This window comes from Bos grunniens, chromosome 14, assembly GCF_055505025.1.
Source record: "Bos grunniens cultivar Pamir isolate PY7600 chromosome 14, Bosgru_T2T1.0, whole genome shotgun sequence".
Taxonomy (NCBI): Eukaryota; Metazoa; Chordata; class Mammalia; order Artiodactyla; family Bovidae; genus Bos; species Bos grunniens.
The window spans coordinates 83,215,439-83,240,464 of record NC_141178.1 but is presented as its reverse complement, the minus strand read 5'-3'; the positions used below and the strand labels follow the sequence as shown (position 1 = coordinate 83,240,464).

The following is a 25,026-nucleotide window of genomic DNA, read 5'->3' as shown; positions in this document are numbered from 1 at the left end:
ACGCTCCCCTAACGACGTCTCCTTAGCGACGGGCCGCCCTCTGCGCGAGGGGAGTGAGCCGTGCCCGGCGGCGGAGGTGGGGGGGCGCTGTCCCAGAGAAGCCGCGCTGGCGCTCCGGCCCCGCCGCCGCGGGGAGCCCCGGCCCCGCAAGCACTCGGGCGCCAGGACCGCACGGGCGGCGCTCGGTTAGGGGCCGGGGCGGGGCTCTGCGCTCGCCCCGCCCGCACAGCCTGCGCAGCTCTCCCGGCACCGGCAGTCCGGCCGCACCGGCCGAGCCCACCGGAGCTGAGCCATCGTGCGCGTAAGACCTGGGCCGGGACGGGGAGGCGCGCGGCGGGCAGGAGCTACGGGATGGGGTGGGGGCAGCCCGGAACCAGAGGCTGCGTCGAGGCCCTTCCTCCCTCCGGAGGATGCCATCTCCGCGCGCGGAGACTGCGGAACTGGACGGGCGGTGCCCGGGGTGTGGGCAGGAAAGGCCGCCGGCGGGGTGCGGCTGGCGGCGGGGCGCCGGGCGGGGGGCTTGCCGGGAGGCAGGGTGCGGAGGGGCTGTGAGGGGTGGGACGGGCCGGGGCGGGGCGGCCCCCACCTCGTTGCCCGCCGTCTCCTCCCGGCACAGAGCCCACATTGTGCCCCCGCGCCAGCCCAGTCCCTCCAGGACGGAGCCCCGTTCACCTCCTGCACGCCCGCGCGTGGGGCCCGGGCGCTGAGGGGCGTGCGCGCGTCGGTGCCGGTGCGCTTCTGCGGCCCCGGCCGGGCGTGTGCGTGCCGCGCAGGGAGGGCTGCTGGAGCGGCGGCCCAGGCTCCCTCCCAGCCTCGCTGCAGCAGAGCTCCCGCGGCCCACGCCGATGCGGCTTCAGCTATTTATAGGGCTTCACTGCGGAGACCGAGGTGGGGCTGTGCTGGGGTTGGGTAAGGCGACGGGGAGCCCTGTTGGCTCGGACAGCTTGGAGGTAGAGCTGGTGTCGAAGGCCTCTGAGGAGAGGGGCAGCAGCCAGTGGTTCCCCATGGCCTGCCTTGTTTGCTGATCGAAGGATTAGGGGAGACAGGGTCCAGGTTTGGCACAGAGGGGCCGGAGGCCGGTGTCGGTGTGATGGGGTGGAGGTTGGGATCAGTGGCCTCTGATGGGGTGAGCCCCTGGGCGATGGTGTGGAGGGGCCAGTGTTTGGGTGACTAAGACAAGGGAGTGGCAGTGAGTGTTGGGGGGTGTCAATATCTCCGTGCTGCAGGGAGTGAGGTCAAGGTCTTGAGTGGGGGGTCACTCTATGGATATCTGAAGGATGAGCTGGAGGGGTGAGGCCAACCGTGGATGGCTGGAGAGGATCGTCCGTCCTGTCCGGGTTGAGAGGGTTCAGCGTGTGGATGAGGGGGGACGTGGGAGCGGTGTGGGTGTCAGTGTCCAGGTGACAGGGCGCCTGCGGTGGGTCCCTGTTTAGGTTAAGAATGTGTAGGTCAGTGTGGGGCAGTATGCCCCCATACACAGAGGTGTGATCCCTTCCTGCTTTCTCTCCAGGAGGCCATGTCGGGCGAGGACCAGGAGGTTCGGGCAGTGGTTGAGGATGGCTCCAACGGGGGCAGTGGCTCGCCCAGCCCTGGGGACACGCTGCCCTGGAACCTGGAGAAAACCCAGCGGAGCCGGCGAGGTGGAGGTGGCCCCGGAGGAAATGGGAGTGTCTTGGACCCTGCCGAAAGAGCAGTCATCCGCATTGCAGGTAACGCTCAGGAACTCGGCCTGTCCGGTTCATCAGCTCTTGCCCGTTGGCTGAGCCCCTGCTGTGTGTTCTGTGCGGGGCTTCAGGTGTCGGAGGAGAGGTCCGGGGGCGGTTTGCAGGGCGGAGCGGGCCTCTCGGTCCCGAGTGACTGCGGGCAGCACAGCGCCACCTGCTGGCCGCGGCCGGTCAGCTGCACGAGGCCGGAGGTGGAGCTTGCGGAGGGCGCCTTGCCGCTCTCAGGACGAGCCGTCAGGCCCCAGTGATGGTGACACTTCCTTAGGTTGCTGGGGCAGAGCCGCCTCCCAGGGAGTAGAAGCATGTAGGGGCAGGACAGGAGGGACCACCTGGTTGGTGGAGTCCCAGCCCCTCCCTGAGCCAAGATCCTGCCTGGCCTCCAGGAGCTGCCATCCTGGAGGAGGAAGGGGAAGGTCCGGGGCAAGGACCCTGACCGTGTGGGCTGGCAGCAGACAGCGGCTGCGCCCTCTGGGAAGTAGGTGACCTAGGGCTAGAGGCGAGGGGCGGGATGTGCTGCGAAGGGAGGAGCCAGCTGGGGGTCTCCAGGTCAGCCCCGTGGGCAGGACAGAATGATGATGGGGGTGGGGGGCGGGGGCGCGGCGGGCGGCGCCCCTGCAGGAGGCCTGGAGGGTGGGCCGACGTGGGTGGGAAGAGGCCAGGAAGCCCAGTGCTGGGCGGGACGGTGCAGGCGGCAGCGAGGGACGTTGTGGTGGGAGCACAGGGATAGCTTGTGGGGGTGCGGGGAGCTGGAGGGTGCCGCTGCCCGGGGCCTTGTGGACGCGGCTGGTCCGCGGTCTTTTTCACATGTCACATCTGGATGCGAAGGAACGAGGCCCTCTTTCACCCAGGGGAAGGTGAATCCTGAACGTGCTACCGCAGCTCGGACCCCGGCGCTGACAGCGCCCCCACCCCATCCCTCCGTGCCGTCCCGCGAGCCCTGGAAGCCGCGGGCTTCTGGACACGGGGTGCGCAGCGTTTCCAGCTGGAGGAACGCTGCCGGGGCGTTCCGGGCGAGGGCGTTTCTCAGCCCTGGGAGATGGGGCTTGCCAATCTGATGGGTGGCAAAGACATTGTCTTTTAAAAACATCATATTTTCTTCTGTACATTTCCGATTTCAGCCCTTTTATTCGTAATTTAAAAATTTTCTTTTTAGCGTAAGAATTTCATACCGAAAACACTCCGTCTCCCAGGTTGCAAGGGAAAGCTCTCGGTAGCGGCGGCGGAGGCGGAAGCGGGTGGGCGCGCCGGGGGCGGCCAGGTGAGCTCGCTGGGTCTGGCGGCCAGCGAGGAAGGGGGCCCCTGCCGGGCCGGGCGCGCAGATTTCGGGACGTCGTTGGGCCGGCGACCGGGTCGGGGGCGGGAAGGGGGTGTGCGCCGGCCGGGAGGAGTGCGGGGCGGAGACTAGGAGCCTCCGACGCCGGGAGGGGCCGGGGCGCGCGGCCGCCGCTCCCCGGGGCCCCGCCCGCCCGTGGGGCATCCTGGGTGCGGGGCGGGGCGGGGGCGGCTCCTTTAAGCGGCGCGCGCGGCCGCAGGGGCCGAGTGGCCGCCGGGGACTGGAAGCCCGCTCTGCGCCGCAGCGCCCAGAGCGTCCAGCGCCCGCCGCCGCCATGGCCGCCCCGCCGCCGCCCGACGAGCAGGACTTCATCCAGGCCTACGAGGAGGTGCGCGAGAAGTACAAAGGTACGGCCGCGGTCCCCGCCCACCCTGCGGGCTGCCTGCCGGCCGACTGGCCGGCCCTGACAGGTCCTCCGGCCGGGCAGTCCGGCGTCTGACACCTCGTCTGCGGGGGTCGTCCCGATCAGAGCCCAGACCCCCGGCCAACCCCCCAGCCTCACTCGACCGGCGCGGCCGCCGGCAGCGCGCTCGGCGGAGCCCGGTGGTCATGCCCTTAATAGGGCATGGTGCGGCGCGGGCGGGTGGAGTGGGCCGCCCTGGCCAGTGTCCTGTGTCCGGCGTCCGTGCACAGCAGACACGTGGGTCAGTCTGAGCTGTCCCCTACCCCTCGGTTGGGCGCGTCCCCCAGAAGCGCGGGTGGCCGCCTCTGTCTGGCAGTGGGTCACATAGCTGCTGTCTTTCCTCACCTCCCCAAATTGGTCAGCACCTAGGCTGCCGCCCAGCTTTGGCAGGGACCCTGTGACGCCCCTTTACTGTCTGCTGGGGAGAAGCTGTGGGCTGGGGAAGTCGGGTCAGCCCCCTCTTCCTCTCTATAGGAGCCCACTCGGGGGCTTTGGCAGACCCCTGCCCCTGCTCCACCCGCCAGGGGCCCCTAGGTCTGTCCAGGCCTCCCTGCTGTCCGCTGCCCGCAGCCCAGCTGCCTGGGGCGTGAGCTCTGAGCAGGCATGGGCGCAGCCCTGGCCCCTGGCCCGCAGAGGCTCAGCAAGGGTCGAGGTGGGGCTCTGGGCAACGCTCAGCCAGAGCAGGTCCCAGCCCCACACGGCTGGTTATGCTGGCTCTGCCCCCAAGGGCAGTTCAGGGAGAGAGGTCCTGCTGGGACCTTGCCTGGAGCCCTGGGCAGCCGCTGTCCACCCACTGACCTCACCCAGGCAGGGGAGATTTCACCCGGCCCTAGGCTCATCTCTGCCGGGCGGTCGTCCACTCACTCTCCAGGCCCTGGCCGGGTGGACGTGCTGCGTGCTTCTCCCACTAGCACTGTGGCCGACCTGCTTGCCTCTGTGACCAGTCGCTTGGGCTGGAGACACTGCTGTGACTGTGAGCTCCTGAGCCTGCAGGGAGGGAAGGTGTGTCTTGGGCGGGCTGGCCTGACCCAGGGGCGTCCATCTGGACACGTCCAGGGCAGGGAGCAGCCGCCCACCTGGGCCGCAGTCCTCCTGGCAGTCCCCAGGATGGAACTGTTCATGAACTGGCCACTCTGAATGAAGTGGGGACGTCGCACAGAACGAACAGCGCTCTGTCCAGCATCTTCCCGTGTGACTTCAGAGCCCGTCAGGGCATCAGGCTGGAGTGTCCCAGCCTGAGAAGCCCTGGCCCTCTGCTCCCTGGGGTGGTGCCCACCTCTCAGGAGCGAGGCCTGACAGGACCCTGTGGGCTTCTAGGACTGGTGTGGAGCTGCCTTGGCCATGCCCCTCCCCGCTGGCCTGGTTGCTGCCCGCGGGTGCAGGGTGCCTGCCTGAGGTGGCCAGTGCCGTGGCTCAGCTCTGATTGCGGCACAGGCCTGGGGCGGCTGAGAGTGGCGAACTGGGGAAGCAGGTGTGGGGGCTGCTGGTTGGGGTAGGGAAGGCTTCTGGAGGACCCGAGTCCCTCAGCTCCTGGCTTGAGCCATGGGAACGGGTAGGGGGCTGGGCTGGACCCAGGCTGGTCAGGGCCACGGCCAAGGCCCGGGGACGGTCTCAAGGAGGCAGAAGAGGCCAGGCTGTGGGCTGCGGGCCTGACGGCTGTGAGCCCCTCGGACCCACGGAAGCCTGAGGCCCTGGCCCATCTGCCCCCCCGCGAGGAGTGCTGCCCCCCGCGGGGAAGAGAGGTGAGGCCTGCTGGGCTAGAGGCAGGAAGGAGGCAGGGGTTCCCCTCCCCGGGCCGCAGTGAGCACTAGCAGGCTCAGCCCTCAGGGACCCCTGCCCAGCTCTGCACACCCGCTTCTGCTCACTCACTGGCCGGGGAGGGCCTGGCGCCGCCTCCTGGCCTCGTCCCCTCTGGCATTCGCCCCGCCCCCACCCTTGCCCTGTTTGCCCTCTTGGACGCACCTTCCCCATCTGCCTCCAGAATCCAGCCTCTGCTGTGACCTTCGTGCCCTCCCCGGACCCTGGGGCACCTCCCTGTCCACACTGGACCTCACTGTCCACACTGGACGTGTCACTCCCCTGGAAATCCCCCACACTCCCCACAGGGTCCTACTCCTCCCAGGGCCTTCTCCACTTCCTGTCTGCTGGCCCCTGGCTCCAGGGCAGATCCCCACAGGGCTGGAGAGCCAGGCGGGGCTGAGGGAGGCTGCAGAGGCCTGTGGTCTCTGTGGAAGGGCAGGGAGGGGGAGTTCGGGTGATGCAGGCCAGGCTGTGGGGGGAAGGTATATGGTGAAAGAGCCCCCCAAAGCCCCGTGGCGGCCCTTTGCACATGGGTCCAGAGGCCTGTCCAGGAAGATGGGACACAGAGTCCAGGACAGGGAGTAGGTCGTCCAGCCAGGAGGGTCTGGGCAGCCTGTAGAGAGTTCAAGGCTGTGTCTCGGGGCTGGGAGCCTCAGTGTGGATCGGGGGAGGGGGGCTGGAGGGTGCCCACCAAGCTGCTGCGGTGGTCCTGGAGGGGGCACAGACGTGGAGTGGGGAGAGCAGAGGTGAGCAATGTCCGCGGGGGTGTTTGTGGGGGCAGGTCCTCCAGGCAGGGCTGGGGTAGGGGGTCTGCTGGAGGCACAGCAGGGTGGGGCTGGGAGGCGGTGGCAGTGGTGTGGGGAGTGTCCTCGAATCTGCAGGACGTTTGCCCGGCTGGTGGGATTCCCTCACCTCCCTGTTCAGCCCTGACGGGATAGGCATCCCGTCACGTGTCCCACCCTGTCCCATCCTGGACTCGGTTACCTGTGTCCCTGGCACCAGCCCCAGGCTCTCAGCCAGGACTCAGGGCGCTTGCAGGGTGAGCGGGTGATCGCATAGGGTGTCATCTTTGGTGGCCAGAACTCAGTGGACAGGATTGAGGTCTGGCAGTTATCTGGGACTCATTGGAAAGGGCTTTTGGTCTGTTTATGGTCAAAAGCTAAAAACAGACAGAAAAGCACTATGAGAATATAAAGAAAAAAGGCGAAAGTCACACTTTGGGTCCCTAGTCTCACTGGCTGGGGTGACCATAGTGTGTGTGTGAGTGAGAGAGAGAGAGAAACAGAGAGAGAATTCAGTGGTTTTAGCGAATTAATAGACTTGTGAAGTCGTTCGCACCATTGATTTCAGAACATTTACAGTCCCCGGCCCCTGGCCAACACTGATCCACTTTAGGTCTCTGCGGATTTGCATGTGTAGGACATTTCATATGAATGGAATCATCCACCTTTGTGTCTGGTTTCTTTCGTGTGGTGGAATATTTCTTCCGTGTCATAGTGCGTGGTTCTTCGTTCCTTTCTGTGGTGTATGATGTTCCGTGGTGTGGACAGACTGCGCTTGGTTTACCTCTGCCTGGGGGATGGGTTTGGGGGCTGTTTCCACCTTTGGCTATTATGAATACGCTGCTGTGAACACTTGTCTGCCGGTTTTTGTGTAGATGTACGTGCTCATCTCTCTTGGGTGTATACCAAGGAGTGGAATTGCTGGAACATGTGTTAATTCTGTACTTAACTGTTTGAAGGACTGCCAGATTGCTTTGCAAAGCAGCTGCACTGTTCTGTGATCCCATGAGCAGTGTGTTAGGTTTCCAGTCTCTTCACATCCTTCAGTTCAGTTCAGTTCAGTCACTCAGTCGTGTCTGACTCTTTGCGACCCCATGAATCGCAGCACGCCAGGCATCCCTGTCCATCACCAACTCCGGGACTTCACTGAGACTCACATCCATCGAATCAGTGATGCCATCCAGCCATCTCATCCTCTGTCGTCCCCTTCTCCTCCTGCCCTCAATCCCTCCCAGCATCAGAGTCTTTTCCAATGAGTCAACTCTTCGCATGAGGTGGCCAAAGTACTGGACTTTCAGCTTTAGCATCATTCCTTCCAAAGAAATCCCAGGGCTGATCTCCTTCAGAATGGACTGGTTGGATCTCCTTGCAGTCCAAGGGACTCTCAAGAGTCTTCTCCAACACCACAGTTCAAAAGCATCAATTCTTCGGCACTCAGCCTTCTTCACAGTCCAACTCTCACATCCATACATGACTACTGGAAATACCATAGCCTTGACTAGACGAACCTTTGTTGGCAAAGTAATGTCTCTGCTTTTGAATATGCTGTCTAGGTTGGTCATAACTTTCCTTCCATGGAGTAAGCGTCTTTTAATTTCATGGCCACAGTCACCATCTGCAGTGATTTTGGAGCCCCCCAAAATAAAGTCTGACACTGTTTCCACTGTTTCCCCATCTATTTCCCATGAAGTGATGGGACCGGATGCCATGATCTTCGTTTTCTGAATATTGAGCTTTAAGCCAACTTTTTCACTCTCCACTTTCACTTTCATCAAGAGGCTTTTGAGTTCCTCTTCACTTTCTGCCATAAGGGTGGTGTCATCTGCATATTTGAGGTTATTGATATTTCTCCCGGCAATCTTGATTCCAGCTTATGTTTCTTCCAGTCCAGCGTTTCTCATGATGTACTCTGCAGATAAGTTATATAAGCAGGGTGACAATATACAGCCTTGACGTACTCCTTTCCCTATTTGGAACCAGTCTGTTGTTCCATGTCCAGTTCTAACTGTTGCTTCCTGACCTGCATACAAATTTCTCAAGAGGCAGATCAGGTGGTCTGGTATTTCCATCTCTTTCAGAATTTTCCACAGTTTATTGTGATCCACACAGTCAAAGGCTTTGGCATAGTCAATAAAGCAGAAATAGATGTTTTTCTGGAACTCTCTTGCTTTTTCCATGATCCAGCAGATGCTGGCAATTTGATCTCTGGTTCCTCTGCCTTTTATAAAACCAGCTTGAACGTCAGGAAGTTCATGGTTCACATATTGCTGAAGCCTGGCTTGGAGAATTTTGAGCATTACTTTACTAGCGTGTGAGATGACTGCAATTGTGCAGTAGTTTGAGCATTCTTTGGCATTGCCTTTCTTTGGGATTGGAATGAAAACTGACCTTTTCCAGTCCTGTGGCCACTGCTGAGTTTTCCAAATTTGCTGGCATATTGAGTGCAGCACTTTCACAGCATCATCTTTCAGGATTTGAAAGAGCTCAACTGGAATTCCATCACCTCCACTAGCTTTGTTCGTAGTGATGCTTTCTAAGGCCCACTTGACTTCACATTCCAGGATGTCTGGCTCTAGGTCAGTGATCACACCATTGTGATCATCTGGGTCATGAAGATCTTTTTTGTACAGTTCCTATGTGTATTCTTGCCATCTCTTCTTAATATCTTCTGCTTCTGTTAGGTCCATACCCATTTCTGTCCTTTATCGAGCCCATCTTTGCATGAAATGTTCTCTTGGTATCTTTAATTTTCTTGAAGAGATCCCTAGTCTTTCCCATTCTGTTGTTTTCCTGTATTTCTTTGCATTGATTGCTGAAGAAGGCTTTCTTATCTCTTCTTGCTATTCTTTGGAACTCTGCATTCAGATGCTTATATCTTTCCTTTTCTCCTTTGCTTTTTGCTTCTCTTCTTTTCACAGCTATTTGTAAGGCCTCCCCAGACAGCCATTTTGCTTTTTTGCATTTCTTTTCCATGGGGATGGTCTTGATCCCTGTCTCCTGTACAATGTCACGAACCTCAGTCCATAGTTCATCAGGCACTCTAGCAGATCTAGGCCCTTAAATCTATTTCTCACTTCCACTGTATAATCATAAGGGATTTGATTTAGGTCATACCAGCACTTATTATTTGCCGTTAGGGCTCCCCTGGTGGCTCAGACGGTAAAGCGTCTGCCTGTAATGTGGGAGACCCCGGTTTGATCCCTGGGTGGGGAAGATCCTCTGGAAAAGGAAATGGCAACCCACTCCAGTATTCTTTCCTGGGAAATTCCATGGATGGAGGAGCCTGGTAGGCTACAGTCCATGGGGTCACAAAGAGTTGGACATTACTGAACGACTTCACTTTTGATTATAGCCATTCAATCCTAGTGGGTGTGAAGTGGTTTCTCTTGATTTTGATTTGCATTTCCTGATGATGTTGAGCATCTTTTCTTCTGCATATTGGTTATTTCTGTGTCTTCTTTTGAGAAGTGTCCGTTCAGAGACATTATCTGTGTTTACCTTGTTTTTTTTTCTTTTTATTATTGAGTTGTTAGTGTTCTTCATGTATTCTAGATATAAGTCCCTTATCAGATAGAGGATTTGCAAAAATAGTCTCTGATTCTATGGGTTGTCTTTTACTTTTTTGATGATGTTCTTTGAAGCACAAGAGATTTTAACGACGAGTCCAATGTATCTTTTTCTTGGTTGCTATGCTTTTGGTGTCATGTCTAAGAAACTGTAGCCTATTCCAAAGTTATGAAGATTTATATGTATGTTTTCTTCCAAGAGTTTTATAGTTTTTGCTCTTACATTTTGTTCTTTTATCTATGTTGATTTTTTGAATATGGCATGAGGTAGTGGTCCAACTTTATTCCTTTTTTTTTTTTTTTGCCACACAGTTTGCTGATTCTTTGTTCCTAAACCAGGGATCAAAGCCAGGGCCCCTGCAGTGAGAGCACTGAGTCCCAACCACCGGACCTCCAGGGAAGTCCCCCAACTTTACTCTTCTGCTTGTGGATATCCAGTTGTCCCAGCACCATTCACTGAAAAAATTCTTCTTCCCCCACTGAATGGTCTTGGCACCCTCATGCTTCTTAATGGATACAGTACTAAGCATTCCATTACGTGGAAGTACCTCACCTTATTCATCTGGTCCCTTTACATTTGGACATTTCAGTTCAGTTCAGTCGCTCAGTCGTGTCTGACTCTTTGAGACCCCATGAACCACAGCACACCAGGCCTCCCTGTCCATCACCAGCTGCTGGAGTCCACCCAAACCCATGTCCATTGAGTCGGTGATGCCATCCACCCATCTCATCCTCTGTCATCACCTTCTCCTCCTGCCCTCAATCCTTCCCAGCATCAGAGTCTTTTCAAATGAGTCAGCTCTTCGCATCAGGTGGCCAAAGTATTGGAGTTTCAGCTTCAGCATCAGTCCTTCCAATGAACACCCAGGACTGATCTGCTTTAGGATGGACTGGTTGGATCTCTTGCAGTCCAAGGGACTCTCAAGAGTCTTCTCCAACACCACAGTTCAAAAGCATCAATTCTTCAGTGCTCAACTTTCTTTATAGTCCAACTCTCACATCCATATATGACTACTGGAAAAACCATAGCCTTGACTAGATGGACCTTTGTGGACAAAATAATGTCTCTGCTTTTTAATATGCTGTCTAGGTTGGTCATAACTTTCCTTCCAAGGGGTAAGCATCTGTTAATTTCATGGCTGCAATCACCCTCTGCAGTGATTTTGGAGCCCAGAAAAATAAAGTCAGCCACTGTTTCCACTGTTTCCCCATCTATTTGCCATGAAGTGATGGGACCAGATGCCATGATCTTAGTTTTCTGAATGTTGAGCTTTAAGCCAACTTTTTCACTCTCCACTTTCACTTTCATCAAGAGGCTTTTGAGTTCCTCTTCACTTTCTGCCATAAAGGTGGTGTCATCTGCATATCTGAGGTTATTGATATTTCTCCCGGCAATCTTGATTTCAGCTTGTACTTCCTCCAGCCCAGCATTTCTCATGATGTACTTTGCAGATAAGTTAAATAAGCAGGGTGACAGTATACAGCCTTGACGTACTCCTTTTCCTATTTGGAAACAGTCTGTTGTTCCATGTCCAGTTCTAACTGTTGCTTCCTGACCTGTGTACAGATTTCTCAAGAGGCAGGTCAGGTGGTCTGGTATTCCCACAGAATTTTCCACAGTTTATTGTGATCCACACAGTCAAAGGCTTTGGCATAGTCAATAAAGCAGAATTGATGTTTTTCTGGAACTCTTGCTTTTTCCATGATCCAGCGGATGCTGGCAATTTGATCTCTGGTTCCTCTGCCTTTTCTAAAACCAGCTTGAACATCTCGAAGTTCATGGTTCACGTATTGCTGAAGCCTGGTTTGGAGAATTTTGAGCATTACTTTACTAGCGTGTGAGATGAGTGCAATTGTTTGGGCCTATCATTAAAAGTGATTATATTTTGGGACTTCCTTGGTGGTTGGTCCAGTGATTAAGAGTCTGCCTTCTAATGCTGGGGACTCGAGTTTGATCCCTGGTTGGGGAGCTAGGACCCCACAAGCCCATCCACCACAACAAAGATCCCAAGTGCTGCCACTGAGACCTGATGCAGCCAAGTAAATGAAGAAATATTTTAAAAAATGATTGTATTTTTAATTTGGCCCCTGGTGTAGATGAGCCAGCAGGGCTTGCTCCCCTTCTCTTCCTCCCCCCTCCTCCGGGGGAGCTTGGGTCATGGATTAGCTGGGGAAGGGTCTTCCCAGCTGGATGGTCAGCGCTTGGCAGGGACTGTTCCTTTTCTGCCCTCGGGCCAGAAAGGAGGAGGGGGCATCTGCTACCCATATGCATCCTCGGGTGGGGTGCATCCAGGGCCTGTGCTGCAGGGAGGAAGGGTCTGGAAGGACCTTGGAGGCTGGGAGATCTTGGGCAGGCTGGTGGTCAGGTGGGCCGGGGGCAGCATGGGGGCTGGGGGCCGTGGAGTGGGGAAGGCGTAGCTGGGGCTTCCACCCCCCTCTTTGGTTTCCTGTGGCTGCCGTAACAAATCGCCACAGTCTGGGTGGCTTAAAACAACAGAAGTTTTCTCTCACAGTTTGGCAGGGCCGAGCGCCCCCAGAAGCTTTGGGGCGGGTTACATTTCTGGCGCCCCCATCTTCCAGTGGCTGCATCACTGCAGTGTCGCCTTCATCTTCAGCACGGCCTCCCTTGCATCTTCTCTTTTGTCTCTTGTAAGGACACTTAGGACTGGATTTAGGTCTTCCTGATAGTCTAGGATGATCTCATCTCAAGAATCTTAACTAAGTTACAACTGCAAAGACCCTGCTTCCAAAAGTAACTTCCCCAGCTTCTGTCTGTTTTTGGAGCCACTTCAGTGCACTGCCACCTGCCTTCAGAAATTCGTGTCTGTCATGTGCAAAAGACATTTGCCTCTCCCAGCATCCCCAAAAGTCTTACAGCCACAACACTCAGTCCAAAAGCTCACCTAAATCTCATCCGAAGCCCCACGTCTCATCTAAGTTGTCTGTATCAGGTATAGGTAAGATTCTGCATACAGTCTACGCTGGGGTGAAACCCATCTCAATTTGTGGACCTGTGAGCTAGAAATCGAGTTGTATACTTCCAAAATACAATGTTGGAGAGGCATAGAGTAGACAGCTCCACTCCCAAAGGGAGGAAGAAAAGATAAAGGGATCACCAGTCCCCAGCAAGCCTGAAACCCAGCAGGGCAAGTTCCAAAATGGCTGAAGGCCTGAGAACACCCATCTGGGGCTTGATGCTTTGCTCTCTGTACCTTTTTCTCTGCTGGCCTCTATCTCTGGGCACAAGGCTCTGCCCTTGGAGTCATCTTTTGCTTTAAAAAAAATTCTATTTATTTATTAGGCTGCTCTGGCTCTTAGCTGCAGTATGTGGGATCTAGTTCCCCGACCAGGGGTCGAACCTGTGTTCTCTGCATTGAGAGCTCGGAGTCTTAGACACGGGACCACCAGGGAAGTCACGATTTTTCCCTTGATGGGCAGTATATGTTTGAAGCTGAGTAGCTGCTTTGTTGCCCCATTTCCTGCCTGCTGCTGCTGCTAAGTCACTTCAGTCGTGTCCGACTCTGTGTGAACCCATAGACAGCAGCCCACCAGCCTGCCTGCAGAACCCCTGAATTCCAACATCTTTCGTCATCCTCTTCCATCCAAGCTGGCAGTGTTTCTGCTGATACAGCACCCTTTTTGACTGTGTGGGTCTCCCGTGTATGTCACAGGGACCCATGCCATCAGGGAGGAGGCTCCTCCTTCCCAGGAGGCCCCTCTCTGAGCCCAGCTTGTGCTAAGATGGTTGGATCTGCTAGTCAGACATCAGCTCTTTTCAGAGGATGACTGTCCAGTCACGTCGTTGGCTCTCTCTCCTCACAGTGAGTCTCCCCGCAGCTGCCTCTCCTGAACCTGGATGGGCATGAAGTTCCCAGGTCACCAGCCCTGGCTCTCTTCCTGTTTCACAGTTCCTTCCACGATTGGCGTCTTTCCTCCTGCACTTTCCTGTAAGGAACAGGTAAAAGCCAGGTCACACCTCCCACACTTGGCTTGGAAACCTCCTTAGCTAAAGATCCAAGTTTGTCTCTTGCAAGTTCTATTTTGCACCTGACTCTGGAACTTAGTTCAGCCAAGTTTTTTGCTGTGTTTAATAAGGATCACCTTTCCTCCAGCTTCCGGTGATTTGTGCTCAAGGCAGTCTAGGCTTTTTCTCCCAGGCTCCTCAAGTTCTCAAGCCCCGTCTGTTACCCAGTTCCAAAGGCAGCACCACGCTTTTAGACAATTGTCACTCCCGGTAAAAATATCTTCATTAGTTTCCCATGTCTGCCATAACAGATGACCACAAGTGGGTGGTCCGGAACAGCAGAAAGTTCCTCTCCCCTCTGGAGGCCAGAAGGCCAAAGTCAAGGTGTGGTCATGGCATTGGCTTCTCTGGAGGCTCCCGGGAAGACCCTGCCTGCCTCTGCCTCTTCCAGAGTCTGGTGGCTGCGGCGTGCCTTGTGGCAGCGTCCTTGCCCCTTCTTCATGGGCCTGTCCTCTGGGGATCTCTCTTCTGCCTCTTATAAGGGCACTGCCATTAGGTTTAGGTCCCACCCAGATACGCCAGGGTGGTCTCGTCCTGATATCCTGAACTTAATCACATCTGCAATGACCCAATTTCCACTTAAGGTCACAGACACGGGCACCAGGCGTCTCGATGTGAGCACACCTTCTGGGGCTGCTGGTCAGCGCCGTCCCTCCAGGTTGCCTGCAGTGGTTTATTGGTGTTCTGTAAAACCTCTGCAGCTTTATGTTTTATGCTTGTTTTTAAGAAAAACGTGCACAGTATTTTATAGTTATAACTTAGTTTATGTGTAACTTTGTAATCTAATATTGTGAAGTATTTAGGTGCAAACATAATTGCGGTTTTGGACTCTGAATTTTAAAGCATTATAACTAAGATCAAGCACATCTTTATTAATCGAAATAGGAACCATTACCATCAACACATTCTTGCCAACAAGAAATAAGCGTATTCCTATAGTGTAAAAATCCATGCTTTGGGATTCAGTGAACTCTTGGAAAGCATTTTCTGCTTCCTTCTGGCAGTGGAAGCATTTTCCCTGCAAAAAGTTGTCAAGATGCTTGAAGAAGTGGTAGTTGGTTGGTGAGAGGTTAGGTGAATACAGAGGACGAGGCAAAACTTTGTAGCCCAATTAATTCAACTTTTGAAGCTTGGTTGGTTGTGTGATGTGCAGTTGGGTGTTGTCACGGAGAAGACTTGGGCCCTCTTTGTGGACTAGTGCTGGCTACGGGTGTTGCAGTTTTCAGGGCATCTCATCGATTTGCTGAGCATACTTCTCAGATGTAATGGTTCTGCCGGGATTCAGAAAGCTGTAGTAGAGCAGACGGGTAGAAGACCACCAATCTCTACCATGAGCTTTTTCTGGTGCAAGTTTGGCTTTGGAAAGTGCTTTGGAGCTTCTTCCTAGGCCAACCACTGAGCTGGTCATTGCCGGTTGTCATATAAAATCCACTTTTTGTCACTTGTCACAATCTGATCAAGAAATAGTTTGTTGTTGTTTCATAGAATAAGAGAAGACAATGTTTCAAAATGAGGACTTTTTTGATTTGCGATCAGCTCATGCGTGTTAAGTCAGCTCGTGAGACACCCGCTCATTCAGGTTTTTCACCTTTCCAATTTGCTTCAAATGCCGAACGACCTTAGAAAGGTCGACATTAAGTTCTTTGGCAACTTCTCCTGTAGTTGTAAGAGGATCAGCTTCGATGATGGCTCTCAGTTGGTTGTTGTCGTTGTCAACCTCCGATGGCTGGCCACTACACTCCTCATCTTCAAGGCTCTCATCTCCATTGCAAAACTTCTTGAACCACCACTGCACTGTACATTGATTAGCAGTTCCCAGGCCAAATGTGTTGTTGATGTGGTCTCCTCTGCTTTACAACCCATTTTTAACGCGAATAAGAAAATTGCTCCAATTTGCTTTTTGTCTAACTTCATTTCCATAGTCTAAAATACAGATAAACAGCAAGTAATATGTTACTAGCAGAAAAACAAAAAGGGAGAAATGCACATTAACATGATGTATAGCATGCTGTTGCTGCTGCTGCTAAGTCGCTTCAGTCGTGTCCGACTCTGTGCGACCCCACAGACAGCAGCCCACCAGGCTCCCCCGTCCCTGGGATTCTCCAGGCAAGAACACTGGAGTGGGTTGCCATTTCCTTCTCCAATGCATGAAAGTGGAAAGTGAAAGTGAAGTCGCTCAGTCGTGTCCGACTCTTCTCGACCCCATGGACTGCAGCCCACTAGGCTCCTCCGTCCATGGGATTTTCCAGGCAAGAGTACTGGAGTGGGGTGCCATTGCCTTCTCCGGATATATAGCATAGTCACATTTATTTAAGAAGGTATTCCGACCCCTTTTTACTTAATGTTACAACAAATACGATCCTTCTATGACATTAGTTCATGATTTGCATGGTAACCATATCCTCTTTATTTTGTATTATTTATGTCTTTGTGTCTTTGGTCGGCCGCAGGTGTACTCAGGGACAGAACGCACACGAGGCGTGTCTCGGGCAAGGGGAGTGGGTCCCGCACCGCCGTGGCGTGTCAGTGGTCGGCAGAGGAGCATGCCTGGGCTCAGGCCCACATGCCATCTGCTGGTCTCAGCACCACCTCACTGTTGTGTCCTTGGGCAGCTTCCCGCTCAGGACCGCATCCTATTGAAACGGATCTCCTCCCATGGAACAGTAGGTTTGGTCTAGTTCAGCTTTTTTGCTGTTGGAAACTGCTGCATAGAAGAGCTGTGTCGCTGGATCGTGTGTGTCTATGGCTGTTGTTAGAAATGGAATTTCTGGGTCAAACCAGCAAGATTTAAGCTCCAACTGCACCATGGTGCTGTTTTGTTTTTGTTTTTTTTTTCACCTATCAGATTGGCAAAATTCCAGAACCCCGGTTTCTGGATTGTATTGGTGAAACGGTGGGAACCAGGCCAGTGAAAGTGTCTATCAGGCCTAAAAACCGCAGTGCGTGAAAGAGCAGAGGATGAGGGCAGTGCCTGAGGGAGGGTGGGTGCAGGCCTGCCGCGGGGGACCTCCCGACAGTGCAGGCAAAGGGGGAAAACCAAGAATCATGTTTGTATTTACCTGATTTTTCCCCATAAAGAAATTTCAGAGATTTGAAGAGGAAGCCAGTCCTGACTGTGAGTTGCATACCGTGTGCAGGGCAGGGAGGGGGTGAGATGGGACCACTTTTCCCTGTGTCTGGGGAATAATTCCTATTCAAACACAATATTTTTACAAGGTCCTAAGGTGTCTGCTCTGGAGTAGGAAATAGTAACCCCCTCCAGTATTCTCGCCTGGAAAATTCCATGGAGAGAGGAGCCTGGCGGGCTACAGTCCATGGAGTCGCAGAGTCAGACACGACTGAGCGACTAAGACACAAAAGGTTGTCTGCCAGGTTCTGCAGTGCCCGAGAGGGCTCACTCCCCCCACCTACCTTGCACCCCGAGTCAGGGCTTCAGACAAACAGCAGCACCTCGCCGATCTGATATGAAATCACGTGAGTGGGTAAACAAGGCAATTATTAACAGAGTTGGCGTGTGGGGCAGGCATGCCTGTCAGGAACGCAGCTCTAGCTCGGGCGCAGTGGTCCTGTGGGGTCAGACCCCTGCACTGGGAACATGAGTCTGCACGTGGGTCTGGGTCTTTCTTTGTGCTTTTGGGACTTTCTGAATTTAAGTCCTGACGGATTTTTATCAATCCGTGCCAGAGAAGTTTATATCATGCACTGCGAATGCAGGGTTTCTCCCACTCTCTTTTTCTAACTCACCATTGTTAGCCTATAAGAAATCTCTCCAGTCTTTAGAAGGATGTTGCAAGCCGGCTGTTCTAGTGAGCACCTTGTTGGTTCTGATGGGTGGTCGACGGTGCTGGTTTAGGTGCTGAGGCAAAGGACACTTCTCATTGCTCTGTGGTCAGAGTGGCGTGTATACGGTTTCCTTTCCCCCTCACGGGCCTGGATCCACCTCGCCAGCAGCTGAGCCTGGAGGCTCTCTCTGGCCTCTGGCCGTGTGGCTTTGGGGACATCCCAGCCACCATGCTGAGTCTTATCGCCCAGCTGCTCCAGCTTCCAGTACTTCCCACAGGGGAGGCCTCTGGCGTAGTGTCACCTTCAGACTCAGATGGAAGTCTGGTCTCCTGTTAACAGCTGGCCTTCCCCACCCATGGTTCGGCCACTGAGGACTTTAGTGATTTAAGGTTCAAAAAGTAAAACTTGAGTTTGCTGTGGGTGCTCTTTACATAGGATTTACATTGTAGTCACAGTTATCTGTGTGCTCCCAGTGGTTCTGGCTCAGACAGTAAAGAATCCGCACGCAGTGCAGCAGACCGAGGTTTGGTCCCTGGCTCGGGAAGATCCTCTGGAGGAGGAAATGGCAACCCACTTCAGCATTCTTGCTTGGGAAATCCCATGGACAGAGGAGCCTGGCAGGCTAGTCCATGGGGTTACAAGGAGTTGAACACGACTGAAGGGACTGACACTATTTCTGTAACACTTGCACTGTATTAGCCTATATGCAAATACTACTTCAGTTTTTAGAAGGGACTTGAGCATCCAAGGATTTGAGTGTTGGCTGGGGTTCTGGCACCAGTTCCCCTCAGACCCTGAGGGACCCCTGGACCTCCTTTCCCAGTTTATTGGGCCACTTTGTAAAAATCAGAAATCCCAGTGAGTTTTTATGAGTTGTCAGAAATTTTGACATTGATACATAGGTTTTCTCCTTTAATCTATTAATGAGGTAAACCTGTTAATAGAGTGCCCTGTGTGATTACAGGGGAACCCTACGTAGAAGCCGTCTGTGGCTATCACCTGCCAACCAATCACTAGTGAGCTGCTGCAGGGCAGGCTGTCCCGGGGTGGGTGCAGCGTGAAGCTGGGGAGCGCTGGTGGGGAACAGGGACTTGAGGGCAAGGAGGGCCTTGGGAACAGTGGGATGGTCTGGTTGGCAGGCGGGGTGTGTGGGGGTGGGGTCCCCCTTGCCTCTGGCCCGGGGCCATACCTGCCAGGGTCTCAGGAGACTCGGGGGGCACTTTGTCCCAGACAGAGGGGCTGGGAAGGAGGGGGCCTGGCTGTGGTGGAGGAGCTCAGCTCACGTCCCATGGACCATGGGGGTGTGAGCTGCTTCTTTGCTCATCAGCCTGTACCTGTGAGTGCTGCTGGCTTCACCCCTGTGGTGTCATCACGTGCCCCCCAGTCCAGACCCAACAGTCAGTGGGCCTGCGGCAGGAAGGGTGGGTGCCTGAAGGTGGCAGCCCACCTGGGGTGGGTGTGGGCCCCCAGGGAGGAGCCTTGGGTAAGGACGGAGGGAAGACTGGGGTGTAGGCCTGTGGGAGACCAGGGTGCCTGTGCCCCACAGCCCCGCACAGAGGACCAGGGTGGAGTGGGAGGCATAGCCTGGGGCTGACCTTGAAGCAGTGTGCCCGCGGCACCATGAATGAGGCCGAGCTCATCCCATTGGGCAGTGCCAGGGGGGACATTCTCCCCAGGGCACCGGCAGTGATGCTCGGTGTCCAGGAGGCTGATCCTGTCAGCAGTAGGGCTGGTGGTGGGGACCCCGCGAGATGTGCTGGGACCCAGACAGTTGGTGGCAGATGGACAGACCAGACGGTGGAGCCACCAGGACCCGCGGGGCTGACCCACCGCGGGATGACCCCAGGGTGCTGGCCGGAGCTGCTGGGTGGTGGGTGGTGGCGCCTCCAGAGCTGGGAGACAGGAGCACCCCGAGACAAGCCCGTTGGGGACTTCACAGTGGGGAGGTGGGGGCTGGCTGCCATTTGGGGGGTCATGTCACCCAACAGGCTGAGGTGACCCAGAGGAGCATGTGGGTGGAGGAGGGCCCCAGCGGAGGGATAAGGGGAGAGCTTGGCAGGTGGGGAAGTGAGCCATGATGAAGGGCCCTGCCTCTGCCCAGTGGGACCCACCTTCGGGCCTCACCCGGGGCGCTGGCTGGGGAGATCGCCAGGAGGTCCAGACTGTCGGGCCTCTCCGTCAAGGAGTGAGTGGCCATGATTTCGAGGTCAGGAAAGCCACGTGCAGGGGCGACTAGGAGGGCACTCCGAGGGTGGCCAGCGGTGAGGGTCGGGGACTGTGTGTGGGGGCTGGGCCTGCCAGGCGCGCCTGGATCCAGCTTGCTGGCCTGGCAGTCTGGCTGGGGTCAGCGGGGTCAGGCGATCGAGAGCTAGAGGCTGGAGGGGTGACGCCTGCGTCTGATGGGAGCAAGCGCCGGTGCCCAGGCCCTGCGCATTGATTAGCCGAGGCTCCACCCCGGCTGGAAAGCCCCGCCCCGCGCCTCCCGGCTCCTCCCCCAGGCTGCGGCTCTGGCCTGGGCAGTGCAGTGCGGGGCTGGACTCTGCGTGGCGGCGGCCGCGCCGCCCTCAGCCCCAGAGGAGACATGGACCCCTCGCGAGCCATCCAGCAAGAGATCAGCTCCCTCAAAGGTGCGGGCCGAGGCCGGGGGCCGAGACAGGGGATGGGGTTTGTGGACCAAGCTGTGACCTCTGCCTGGATGCAGTCCCCACAGAGCAGTGGTCGGAGTCTGCAGCTCTGGGGGCAGCTTTGGGAGTGGGGAGCTGGAGCCCCAGGAGGCCCGGCCCATGCCCCACTGGGGCTGCACCTGGTGCGAGGTCCTCCCGAGGCTGGCTAGGAGGGCTCCAGCCGCAGCCCCGCAGCCCCGCAGCCCCGCAGCCCTGCAGTGTGTCGGGGGGCGGGGCGGCTGCTGCGGCGGCGGGGGCGGGGCTGAGGCGGGAGCTGGCCTCTGCTGGCGGTCGGGTTGGCACTTTCTCCTCCAGCACTCTGTCGAGTCCCCGCCCAGCTCGTCGGCCTGCCCCCAGCGTCCGAGGGGACCCGGCCGGGCCTGGGGGATCACTAGGGGGAGGCGCCAGGCGGGCTGGCCCCGGGCAAGTCCACACTGCGGTTCTTTGTTCTGGGATGGGGGGGCCTGGGGGCTGCCCAATGGCGCCGACTGGTTGCCCTGGAGACCCGGAGAGGCCTGGAGTGGGGTGGAGGGGGCCGCCCTGTCTGCCCGCCCGGGCCCTCCCTTTGCTGAATCAGCGGCTGCGGTTCCCGCAGTGTGGGGGATGGGCAGAAAGGGGCGTTCTCCCAGCCCTGGGACCTCGGGGACACGGGGGGTGCGCTGGGAGTAGGGCCGAGGGAGGTGTGCCGCAGCCGGCCGCGCGGGCCAGGCCGGGAACATCCTGCCCCTGGTCCCTCCGTGCTCCTCCCCTCAGCCTGCGAGGCCGGGCTGGTGGGCGGGAGGGGGACGCCCCTTCGCGCCCCGCCCCCTTTCTTGAGCGTCGCGAATTGCTGCCCTCTCCTGCCGGGGATGGCAAGGGTGGGGGTGACGGGGCTGAGGCCAGAGCAGGGCTGTGTTGGAGGAGATTCCTTGGTCTGGGGGCCTTGGGTGCGGCTTGAAATAGTTTTGGAAGGGGGGATGCTTTGGGGTTGGTTTGGTGGGGGACTTGTGGGTTGAGGGGGTTAGACCGGAGAATCAAACTAAGAAAATGTGCGTTGAGTGTACGGGGTGGCTGGGAAGGAGAGGAAGTCAGCGTGGGGCTGTGGGGTGGGCAGGGGGAGCGCCGGTGGCCTCAGGGAGGGCTGAGGGACAGGCCAGGAGTGGCCTTCCGCGAGCGCAGGGCCAGGCCGGGCCGCTGGCTTGAGTGCTGGCCTGAACCCACGGCTCGTGTTGGTTCTGCAAGCCACAAGTCCTGGTGGCCCGCAGGGCGCGCGGGCGCCGCTCGGCAGAGAGGGCGCGGCAGCTGCCCACCCCCGCGTCCTCCCAGCCGGCGCCTCGCCCTCCCTGAGCCGGAGTCCGGCCGCGCTGGGCCCCTGCCCGCCGGCGGAGGGAGAGCCTAAGAGAGCCGGCGGGCAGGGCTGTGGGCACAGTTGGCTGTGCCTGCAGTTTCCTCTGCCACAACTCCGGGGGCGCGCGCGCGCGCGTCTGTGTGTGGGGAGCGGTTCTGCAGTGCCATGGCAACGGCCTCAGAACCCCGCCCCCATGCGCCGCCTGTTTGCCGCCTGCCAGCCGGAGCCTCCCACCTCAGGATCCCCCCACCTCCGCCCTATGTCCAATCAGTTCCCGGGTTGCCCGTGCTTGGTGGGAATGGGTGTGTCTGCTTGGTGGAGGGGGCAGCCCCAGGTGGGAGAGTTGGGGTATCGGGCAGGATGGGGAGGCGCGGAGTGTCTGCGGTTGGAGCCTCAGCAGCTAGAGCCTGGGGGGGACCGCTGGGTGTGGCCAGGCCAGGATCCAGGGTCCTCACGTGGAGCATACGGTCCCTTCCCCGCTGCCTGCCCCCCATCACTGGGGCCCCCAGACCCTCATGTAGCTGGGCTCCCATGCATCTGTCCAGCTGGCTCACAGGAGGCTCTGGGTGGTGAGGGGGGCTGGGGGGGGGCGGACTTGGTGACTTTGATTCCCTGTAGCAGCTGAGAGCTTCTGGCCTCTGACAGCTGGCCTGGGGCAGTGGGGGATGGAGGCCCCTCTCCGAGCCCCCCAGCCGGTGCCCTGCTCGGAGTCCTCTGGACTCGGAGCTGACTCTATGCTCCTGGCCCACCCTTGATCTGAACCAGCATGGCAAGTGTTAAAAAGGGCCGCCAGTGTCTAGGTCTGATTTTGGCGGTGGGGGCTCTGTCCCTTCCCTGTCTGACGGACAGCAGCCAGTGGGGCCTGCAGCCTGCCTGTCCGTGTGCTGTAGCAGCTGCCCCTGCCATGCCCCCAGACCCCTGACCCCAAGACCCCAGCTCTCCTCCTCCCTCCTCAGACACCGGAACCCTCAGCACCTCCTCTCTGCCCCCCAAGACTTCACCCCTCCTCCCTTAGACCTGGAGCGCCCCCTGCCGGGACGGGCAGCACCCTGTTCAGATCCTTGTGACTCCTGAGGCCCTGAGACCACACCGGGGCCTGAGGACCCTCCTGCTCTCTCTCCTTCCGCTTCCCTCTGCCACCCTTTGGACTCTGGGTCCATGGCTGCTCCCGCTGGCCCGCCCTCCCGCTAGTCTTAGAACCTTGAAGGAAGTGTTTAGAAACTGATGTAATTACTGACGTGGAGCCGCTGGCCGGCTCTTCGGGAGGGGGCCTGCCTTGAGGGTGGCCCCTCTGCAAGGTGCCCCCCCACCCTGCGAGGGGCCCTGTTGGCCGAGGGTGGGAGGGGCCGCCCTTGCTGCTGAGTCAGAGGGGGCCGGCCTGGGCGTCCTGAAGGGCGGGCGGGCGAGAGGCTCTCGCAGGCGGTGGGCAGGCCGCAGTGCCGGCAGGAATTGCACGGAGCCAGGGAGCCTGGCGCCGCGAGCTGCAAGCCCGGAGCCCGCGCCCTCGAACTCAGCGCTCCGCGCCGCAGCCTGCCTGCCCCGGGGCCCGTTTGTGCGCTGTGTGCAGGGCGTCTCCTGGCCTCTTCTCTGGGCCCCGCCCGTGCCCTTGGTTCACCGACTCCCGCAGCCATGGTGGCCGGCATGTTCATGCCGCTGGACCAGCTGCGGGCCATTTATGAGGTGCTTTTCCGAGAGGGCGTGATGGTGGCCAAGAAGGACCGGCGGCCCCGCAGCCTGCACCCTCACGTGCCCGGAGTCACCAACCTCCAGGTCATGCGCGCCATGGCCTCCCTGAGGGCGCGGGGCCTGGTGCGGGAGACCTTCGCCTGGCGCCACTTTTACTGGTACCTGACCAACGAGGGCATTGCCCACCTGCGCCAGTACCTGCACCTGCCCCCGGAGATCGTGCCTGCCTCTCTGCAGCGTGTGCGCCGCCCCGTGGCCATGGTGATGCCTGCGCGCCGCACCCCCCATGTGCAGGCCGTGCAGGGTCCCCTGGGCTGCCCGCCCAAGCGGGGGCCGCCACCCACCGAGGACCCTGCCCGAGAGGAGCGGTGCGTCTACCGCCGGAAGGAGCCTGAGGAGGGGGCACCAGAGCCCCCTGTGGTGCCTGCCACCACCCCAGGGACCCTGGCAAGGCAGGGGCTGGAGCCTGCCCCACCCACAGGTAGCTGCACCCTGCCCCCAGCTGGAGGGCAGGGGTGTGGGGGCCTGGGCCTGGTGGGTGGGGGTGCGGGGCCTGGGCCTGGTGGACGGGGTGGGCAGCAGGTGTGCAAAAGCTCTGCTCCTGCCAGCAGGCGGCGCTCTCTCTGCCAGGGCACTCTTGCCAGTGGACGCCAGGGCTCCTCCTCCTGGCTTGAGGATCTTGGGGTGGGTAGGCCAAGGAGGAGCCCGTGGGTTACTGCCACCCATAGCCAGGCACACCCTGGGGCTGGGGGTGGGGCTCGCGGTTCTTGGACTGGCAGGACCAGCTGTCGGCACAGCCCTGGCCGGCACCCTGGGCCCTCTCGCCAGCATCACCCTCGTCCTGTGCCCTGCCCGCCCCCTCCCTGCCCCAGGGATTTGTCTGCTCCAGGCTCTCTCTGCAGGGGGTGGGGGCGTGCAGAGGGGGTGCTGGGATGGGACAGGGTACAGCCACTCTCCAAGTGGAGATGACTGCCTGGTCTTTCTGAGCCATGGGTTTGTCCACTGGGGGTGACATCTGCCCCCCTGTTGTGTGGCACAGATGTGATATGGTGGCTGGGTGCTTGGTCAGCCGGGGGTGGGTGACAGCCTAGCAGGCAGCCCTGGGCCGGGACAGGAAGAGCAGACCCGTGGCCGCGGCAGTGCAGGGCTCTGCCTGGGGTCTAGGCGGATCCATCCCAGGGAGACCTGGGTCCCAGAGGATGGACTGGGTCCTGTTGTCCCAGGGGCCGGCACCTTGTGCTGTGCCTCGCACTGTGGCAGCCCCCTGTCCCTAAGGACCTGTGCTGCACCACCCAGGTGGGCAGAGGGTAGCGGGCAGCTCAGGCTCACACCTGTGCTTCTGAGCTCACCAGCCTCCGTGTTGAGTGGGGGCAGCAGATTCCCAGCACAGGGTGGACTCCATGTCTCTCCAGCTGGGGAGGAATGTGGTCTCTGGGGGTGGGTGGGGGCCTGGGGTGAGGCTAGCAGGGTGGACAGGAGTTTGCCAGGTGGATGAGTGGGGGGTCAGGGGACCCAGGCGCAGGCCCAGGTCGGGCCTGGACCCACTAACTAGGGCCCAGGCGTGGGAGCCCATCTGGGGGGGTCAGGGAGGTTGTGGGTGGCGAGGCTCACCACGTGGCCTCTCCCGCACCTGTCAGTAAGGTGACCGTGTCCCCCACCAGAGACAGTAGTGCTGGGCTGGGCAGCGGTCAGCTCTGACAGCACCTGATGGACGGTCTCCACCCGGCCTCCTCCCTGACCATCGCCTTGATGGGGCCCCTGCCCCAATCTGGCTGGCAGAGCAGACCCTCCCCCTTCCTGGGTCGTGGGTGTGGGGAGCATGGACCCCCTCCTTTTCTCTCCTTCCTTCCTTTTCTGTGGCTTGGCTGGGCTGGCGCTGGGCTGAGCGGCTGGGCGGGCAGTTGGCCGTGGGCCAGGAGGGGGGACTGGGTGTGG

General features: G+C 58.2%; 1 protein-coding gene across 10 annotated transcripts in view; it reads left to right on the top strand.

The window, feature by feature from the left end:
• The first annotated feature begins 49 nt into the window (after positions 1–49).
• PLEC (plectin) overlaps positions 50–25,026 on the top strand; it is a 56,806-nt gene continuing 31,829 nt past the window's right edge. For 2 of the 10 annotated variants that reach the window (XM_086337770.1, XM_086337755.1), the window contains exons 1-2: positions 50–301; positions 1,511–1,709. In XM_086337770.1, the coding sequence (XP_086193896.1) occupies positions 1,517–1,709 (193 nt within the window). In that variant the 5' untranslated portion in view covers positions 50–301; positions 1,511–1,516. Of the gene's footprint in view, positions 302–1,510; positions 1,710–3,261; positions 3,405–19,922; positions 20,043–22,800; positions 23,573–25,026 lie in introns of those variants that run through there. The other 8 variants (XM_086337762.1, XM_086337761.1, XM_086337772.1 and 5 more) reach the window with 5 other exon arrangements.